At 38.3% G+C, this 8,249-nt stretch overlaps 1 protein-coding gene across 1 annotated transcript; it reads right to left on the reverse strand.

The window, feature by feature from the left end:
• Positions 1 to 636: 636 nt before the first annotated feature.
• LOC139149666 (gustatory receptor for sugar taste 64f-like) lies at positions 637 to 7,128 on the reverse strand. Its single transcript, XM_070721523.1, has 4 exons — positions 5,572 to 7,128; positions 4,593 to 4,661; positions 3,870 to 3,959; positions 637 to 3,590 (listed from the first exon to the last, which is right to left on the reverse strand). Exons 1-4 carry the CDS (start codon positions 6,751 to 6,753, stop codon positions 3,534 to 3,536), a joined length of 1,398 nt encoding a protein of 465 aa, XP_070577624.1. The 5' UTR covers positions 6,754 to 7,128; the 3' UTR covers positions 637 to 3,533.
• Between the last annotated feature and the right edge of the window lie 1,121 nt (positions 7,129 to 8,249).

The raw sequence follows: 8,249 nt of genomic DNA on the forward strand, positions 1-8,249 counted from the left end.
TCCCCTTTGTCAATGTAACATGTTTAGGATATGAATGAAAACTTTTATTTGTGAAATAGCCTTCCAATGTAATGGAACATCCTATAATTGCCCTAGGGCACATTAGTTTATGTTTGTACCACAGCAGATTTTGTGTTGCAGCTGGTTTCCGCTGTGTTACCAAATTTGAATATTAAAACGTACCAGATGTCTACAGAATATGACATGTTCACTTTTGATTGGACAGTACTTTACTACGGCGCTGTCATTCGTTTCTTGAATTTGGTGACCAAGGCTTTACGAGTAGATAAAAAACTCTGAATTGAGCACTCTGATTGGTCAATCAACCGTAGATAGTTTTTAAGTATGTATGTATGTATGTATGTATGTATGTATGTATGTATGTATGTATGTATGTATGTATGTATGTATGTATGTATGTATGTATGTATGTATGTGTTGATTGATGGATGGATGGATGGATGGATGGATGGATATATATATATATATATAGAGAGAGAGAGAGAGAGAGAGAGAGAGAGAGAGAGAGAGAGAGAGAGAGAGAGAGAGAGAGAGAGAGAGAGAGAGAGAGAGAGAGAGAGAGAGAGAGAGAGAGAGAGAGAGATCGATCGATCGATAGATAGATAGACAGTATCATGTTGTTCGATGAAAGAAGTGCATTTTCTTTTCTTCTTCTTTTCCCTAGCATACGTTGAAACGAAGTATTAGCGTTGTATAAGCACAACACGTTGTATGATATGCAATATCACTATTGAGAAATGAATTCCAAACTTGCCTAAAAAGAATTCGTCATCAGAAAAATTGGAAATTTTATGCACTCAGGCTGTATCTGTACAGAAAAGGTGGACATTTGCAGTTGCCATTATTTACAGAACACATAAGAGATCGCAACTGTTTGAGCACTAACAATAACAATGACAACTTCTAAACAACTTCTAAACGTTTACCTGTCAATGTAAACTGCTCTTTACCAGCGTTTCACGTGAAACAGAATGACACTTTGACTATGATAGAATGCTTATATAATGTTAAAAAAATAATGTTGAACATGGCTTATACAATTGACACACGGGAAGAGAGTCCAGAGTGACGTATTGCAGAGTTGAGCAGTGGGCTATGTTAGAGTATATTCAAAATGTAGCCAAGAATAGGATATACTTAATGGAATACGATAAACGACATGTTTGACAGGGAAAAGCTATGTTCTACCTGAGATAAAAATACAAAAATAGGTACACAGTCAGCAATAATTTAAGATACTTCTAAAAATACATCAAAATGAAAATGCTCATTCTGTTTTATGATGATAACAAGAAGACGGCTTATAATTTTTAAACCATGAACCAAAAAACAGCAACACAGCGAAAGATACACAGAAATACATCCAGATAAAGTAATTATTCAGAAAAAAGGATCTTACATAATCCATGACGAAAATTACTGAAGTTATTAAAAATATCTAAATTTTGCTTGTTACAGATAGAATTAAAATATGTCTGAGATCGTGATAAAAATGAGTGTTTCAAGATATTCGTACGTGCTGACACTGGTCTAAAAATAACAGCACGACGCAATGTAAAAGCAGGAACGTTAAAATGAATCTGTGCAAGAACATCTGGTACACTATAAACTGAGTGAAGGATTTTATAAAGAAAAAGAGTGTCTAAAAATTTTCGCCTATTCTCCAATGTGGGAAGGCGAAATTCATAACATAGGTTACTATACATAGCCCTTGAGTAAGCCATCGATGAACGGAAACAAAGATACTTGGTAAATTTTATTTGGACTCTTTCTAATTTCTTAAATATAATTGATGAGGGGACCAGATGGGTGAGCAGCATTCAACGTGGCTTCTGACGTAGGAGACATACAATGTTTTTAAAACTTTGATGCTATTAAAATATTTACAAGAACGCTTGATAAATCCAAGCATTTTAAAAGCCTTTGAAACAACATGGTTCATGTGCATACTCCAGTTAAGTTTACTTGTTAAAAATACACCAAGGTCTTTTACAAAGTTGGTGCGAGTCAAGATAGTTTGCTTAGCACATCTGTAAGGAAATATTTTGACGTTTTTTTTCAAAGTTAATGAAATACATGAACATTTTTTAACATTCAATGACAACTTCCATTTGCTCGTCCACTTCACAACCTGGTTGATATCTTGTTGTAGTTTGATGCGATCGGACATATCAGTAATGGCCATAAATAACTTGGAATCGTCAGCATACAAAGATAAATTTGCATGGTTCATGCATTCAGACATGTCATTGATATAAAGTACAAAAAGGAGCGGACCCAAAATAGACCCTTTGGGTACACCTGATGTGACATGTCCCCATGATGACAGTTCCCCGTCAAAAAATTGATGATTTATTAGCCAAACACTTTTCGATGCAAACTGAATGTTTATTTTGTTGGGGAATTCTAATCAATAGATGTGATCTGGAACCCAGAACCCAATACCCTAAGCTAATAATGATAAATGCAACGCTGTGTGTGTCCACCAATCTCTAGTTTTGCCATTAAGGCCTAATACGCGATATGCCAGCTTTTTCAAGTTGAGAAAACGTGCCTCGGAGACAGATATTCGGACTCTCAAACTTTCACAATTCTTTTCTGATCTACTACTTGTGGGGGCTCATTTTGAAGCTCTTGAAGAAAGAAAAACTTTCACCAGTTTAGTTTTTCGAAAATCCAAAATTTTATTTTTTTCTCCATAGAGTTAACACAGGGATGGCGGCCATTTTGAATTTCAAATATTGGTAAATCTTGAGTAATTTGTTTTTCTAGTTCCAAAATTTGCACGGTGACCCCCGATTTTTATTGTTGATTTTCAAAGAGACTGATCGAAATATTCTTTGTGGAAAATTTGTGCAAAAGTTTAAGTCTTTCACTTTCGAGGCGCATCACTGCCTTAAATGTAGACTTTCTGTCGCATTCCTGTCAATATTTCACAACAGTCATTTCTATTCTCATTAACGTCAACTAATCACCCAACGATATGTCGCTTATTTAGTGCAGGCATCAAAGCAAATGTCTTTTGTCCCAATCGTTGTAAGATATGCCTGTTCCACAAACATTTTCATAACGTCCTCAATTTTAAAGTTATCACTGGTAGGCCATATCAAGAAAGCTTGCTCAATTTTAAAACCCTCTTATTGGTTTTCTCGGGGGAAAAACATTTGTCTATAAAAGGTCAGCTTTTCAATTTCCTTCAAGAGCGGCGTTTTTTGGGATTCGTATTCCATGTAACGTCTGAAAGATGATTTTTATATAATTGTTATTTTATCTTGTGAACACCCTCGTCTGACGTGTGTTAATTTTACAAGAATATTTATGCTGCCCTCAAAGAAACTACACAAATTTCATAAGCATACGTATACTAGCTCTCTAGCCGATGCGGTGTCATTCTGGAGGAACATCTATATAAAATCACTTCCCAGTCTAAAGAGCCGGTTGAAAAATCACATTCAGAGATATTTGAAGAACGCTTGCACACATCCGGATCCTCTGCCCATTTTTCTGAGCCGTCATTGCATCTCGAATTGAATCAACAACGTGAAGTAGGTGGCGAATACACCGACAACCTGAAAGAGAACACGGTCTGTAGTCAGGTGATTGTGAATATGGTATTCAACGTCGAACGCCCTGTAGAATACGTATAGTCGACAGCGACCCCCTTCCCCTCTTCAATATTCTGACGTATTGAATTTTGATATTTTAATTTATTATAGTAACCATATCTTGATCCATATGATTCTGTACACGTGATAGTTATTTCACTTTGGAAATCGAGGTGTAACCAAAACTGATTCATCCATACATTGAACGTTTCACAACAAAACACGATATTAGGTGATACTAACTGTCAGGATGAGGCCCTTGGTAACCACAACCAGGCCAGAGGCGCTGATTCCTACAGCAGGACCGGTCAGCTTGCTCACCAGCATATACATCTGTGTGAGAACCAGGCAATATTAGAAGTAGGGTATAATTATCGGTGTTCTGAAGAAGAAGGTAAGGACTTGTCTAGTATCGCACAAATCTTGGTCAGTGATTTCAGTATTTACGCATATTGACTCATTGAACACAAACCTCAAGTCGCGTTACTTCATACTCTACGCCAACATATACGCTCAGACTACTTTCCAAAGATAGGTGACTCGCTGCAATGCAGCCAGTGGTATGGGAAAAGGGAATACAAATGGGAAGTATTAGGCCTACAATTTGTTTGTATTGTTTATGAAACAGTATGGTATTCCGTCATCTTCGACTCTAACCACAGTTTGTCAGGTACGGTAATGGCGCATCACACGCACGCGACTACAGTCTTTTAGTTTTCGGAAGAAACACCGAAAGCGGAGAAAAATGGCAGATTGCCAAAATATGGTGAAATTTTGACGAAAGCAATTACGTTATTTTTGATTTGGTGATTCAATTACACAATATCCGACTAATATTTTTGTATCTCCTTTAAGCCTGAGGCGATTTCCAGAGAATTCAATATTACAAAATAAGGTTACGTTTCCATCAAATGAAATAATCTTCACATGAATAGGTAGAATGAATAATAATTTATCTTTACTTACCTGAAAACGTAAATCGTTTGCTGGGTCACGTATGCGAACGAAGTGTGCAATTCTAAGCAATGAATGGGCCTGCAAGTTAGAAGAAACAACAACCCGTTCATATGATTTATAGTGTGATCATACATGTGAAGATGTCAGTGTTTGCAAACAGGAACTCATCTGCTTCCCATGATACTGGTGAACGGTAATTGATAGAGTTCAATGCTTCCATACGCTGATAAGGCTTTATACAATCCTGCTTTACGTGCGTGATTGTTCCCGGCGTATAAAGACCAGTGCCATATTTTTTTTCGAACTCGTCGTGTACGTCGTGTCCCATCACTGTCGCCGATCACCATCCATTTTGACGTGTAAACTAGTTATGCAGATAATGTATAGATTACTGGTTAAGAAACTTTAATGTTGACAGCTGAATCCAGCATGTTTGCTTGTTAGGGGTATATACTGACAGTGTTGATGACTGATCGCAAATTTGTTTTATTTCAACATGTGTTCATAAGGTGAACATTTCCATGAGATGTCGTGAATAATCAATCAAATCTGTTCTTTTATTGCTTGCACATTTTCACAAACCACATATACAATTTACCGAGTAACTAGATTTGTCTAAGTCCAGATGTCACGTCTCGATTAAATATTTGTATAAGCCCTAACATGTAATATGCCTTTGGCAAATATTTCTTAGCAAGCATGCAAACCACGAATGAGAAAATGAGTCTGATAACGCTGGGCCCCGAACTTATATGCTTGAACGTATCTTTAACCTGTTCATCCCAAATCCCTACAGTTGGTTTTGGCCAATCCATTGTGGTAAAAGGGTTAGAGGGTTAAATGTACACTTCTGAAAAGAAGGCAACACGTAGACATTTTATTTTGTTTGGAGTATTGTTCTGTAAAACAGAAACAGGCGATGTTTCAACTCTCTATGTTTGGTTCATGGGAGGTGAAAGATATATAGGAAAGCGAAAGATTTACCCACCTGGTCGTTTAACTCCGCAGAAAACCATGAAATGAGAGCCACGTTTGCAGTGTTGCACAATATCCAGTAACAGTGCATAATGAAGGGAACAGCGCTGTCTAGTCTCAAAAACAAAACTTGGTACAAGAGGAATATTGCCAGTGGAATGTTTGTCAAATACGCGATGAAAGTGAGTGATGAGAAAATATCGTCTACGATAGCAACAGCTTCGCATAGGTGGAGGTGCCACAGACGGAATTCTTCGATCTCTTTTGCATATCCGTCATTGCGTGTTATGTCGTCGGAAAAATCCCGGAACAACTTTTCAAATTGCTTGATAATTGCAAGCGATACAACGATGAAAAATATGACGGGGAAGAGCCAGGCAGCTGTACTATATGCATGAAAAAATAAAAGTCCGAGAGCTACTTTGTAAGAACGCCAGGGCGATGCAAACACTTGGACATTGTCCGGGATATTTGGACTCAAACTGACATATCCAGTTGCCGCTATATTTACAAAGATGAGAATCAAGCATGCAACAGATAAAACAAGTGACTTTTTTCGTAGATATTTTTTATCCAGTCTGTCATTAATCGCTCTCATCTTTGTGCCGTCACAGAATAAATGCCAGTGGAGCAGGAACTTTGGAAGTTTGGAAACGCGTCTGCAAGCCAGGTAAATGATGGTGGCGTTGCAAGAGCATTGAAACATCCACGTCCCATAGACAATCTTCAAATAGAGCTCTAACTCAGTGTCGAAATTCCAGAATCCAGGGATGTAACGCAGGAAATACACCCACAGGCAACAGGTGACAAAAAGATGATAAAGACACCCAAAACCACAGCCGATTTTCCACGAGCGGCCCCGGTTGCCATGGTCGGCATCGGCGATGAAGGGTCCCTTGACCGCGACAAGTGATTGCAAGGTGGGCTCGTGAAACAAGCCGAAGATTTTCATGCTGACAATGAGTGGCCGAAGCGCGCGATATAGAGGAACGTCGGTGGCTTTGACATGTCTTTCAGCAGAGCCGCCTCCATTGCCGTCAACAGAACCGCCTCCATTTCCGTCAACATCCGTATCGTCTTCATGTAGACTTGACCTTTCACATCGCTTCTCTAAACTCTCCAATTGTGTCGCATTTTCAATGTCAATAGGAGAGTTTTCCGTAACTTCTGTCTGGGTTTCTTTGGTTTGAAACATGCTGTCTTTGAATTAGGCTTATAGCTAGCTGAACGGTACAGGTAGCGCTCCGTCGAGTTAGTCACTCCTGGATAACCCGCTCTTTCACAAACTAGATATTTTCATCGGATACGACGTCATAAGTCATAACATCAGCACTATGAGTGCTCCAAATATTCAATAATAGGGTCGATAAACCATAACCCCGGTCACAGAAATGTCTTGAACTGAGGCTGTTGAATATAGCCCACGATAATCTCATCTACTGATTCATTGGGATTCTAGTCAGATCGATATTAAACTAAAAATATTAAGTAAACTTTCATCACAGGTCTTCCAAGAGCAAATTTGAGGCACACTTTAAATTGTGGCATATCGGTTGTGGCGCGCCAAGGTGAAAAGTCAGTGATCTATTCATATGTATTCGATGCATTCATGGATTGTCATTAGCCCGAGCTGTGGAACTGTCACGTGAATAATTGTCTGACAGAAATGGATTTTACTTTTCATCGTCTTGCGACCGTGATGCAGCCAGGAAATTAAGATATCGATATTTTTATTAAAGTGAGATTCCCCAGGTAATATGCATTACCTTACATTTCATTGCATTTCAACAAGCTGAGGTTGATATTAGTTACAGGTCATTACTAGAATTATGCCATGCCCTAATTCTTTCTGGGCTCATTTCATTTTCATTCCGCCGGGACTCGGACGGAGGCTTCATGGGAAGTATATCACTTTTATGTTTTTTTAATTTTATGGAGAAGACGTGATGACATTAAAGCCACGAGAGCGTACCGTCAAAACGTGATACTTTTGAACAAGTCACTGCAGGGTTAGAAATATTCAAAACAAACATGCATAATATATGTAAATATATTTCCATGGCGAGTATGGATACCGAGTACCTCTGAAAGGAAGAGGGCGTATGTTTGTCTGTCGATTTGATACCATCAAATAAACTATGTGATAGGCACATAAACAAGCGATTGCCTCGGAGTTCGATGTCAAATTCAAATTCACGCAGTTCCTGTCTCTTTGCCTTTCTTTTTCTTTATAATCTTGTCCTCATTTCTCTGCCTCTGAAAGTCATCAATCTACAGCGGCAGGAGGATATCTGCCTGATCCACATAAGTTGCATGCCTATACTACATTTGACGATATTTTACATTCGAGCCTTGCCCCGGCAGGCCTTTGTCCGCTCCTTACAACATACTTCCATTCCTGCCGAATAAAGACTGATTGGATTTTTAGTCAAGCTCTTCAGAATGTTGCTGTGGTGTACTTTGGGTATAGGAATAGTCTTAATACATGTTGACACTAGGCATCATATACGATATCTATAAGTATCATTTATGTGATGCAAAAAAGCTCAAAGGAAAACAGACAAATACACACTAACACACGAACAAACAAACAAACAAACAAAAACAAACAAAACTAAAAATTGTGTCTTTTCGAATCACGCTCATACACACTGAATTTGACCCTGCCGTATCAAGGATACTCTGAAATCA

The sequence above is a fragment of the Ptychodera flava genome, chromosome 14 (assembly GCF_041260155.1).
Source record: "Ptychodera flava strain L36383 chromosome 14, AS_Pfla_20210202, whole genome shotgun sequence".
Classification (NCBI taxonomy): domain Eukaryota; kingdom Metazoa; phylum Hemichordata; class Enteropneusta; family Ptychoderidae; genus Ptychodera; species Ptychodera flava.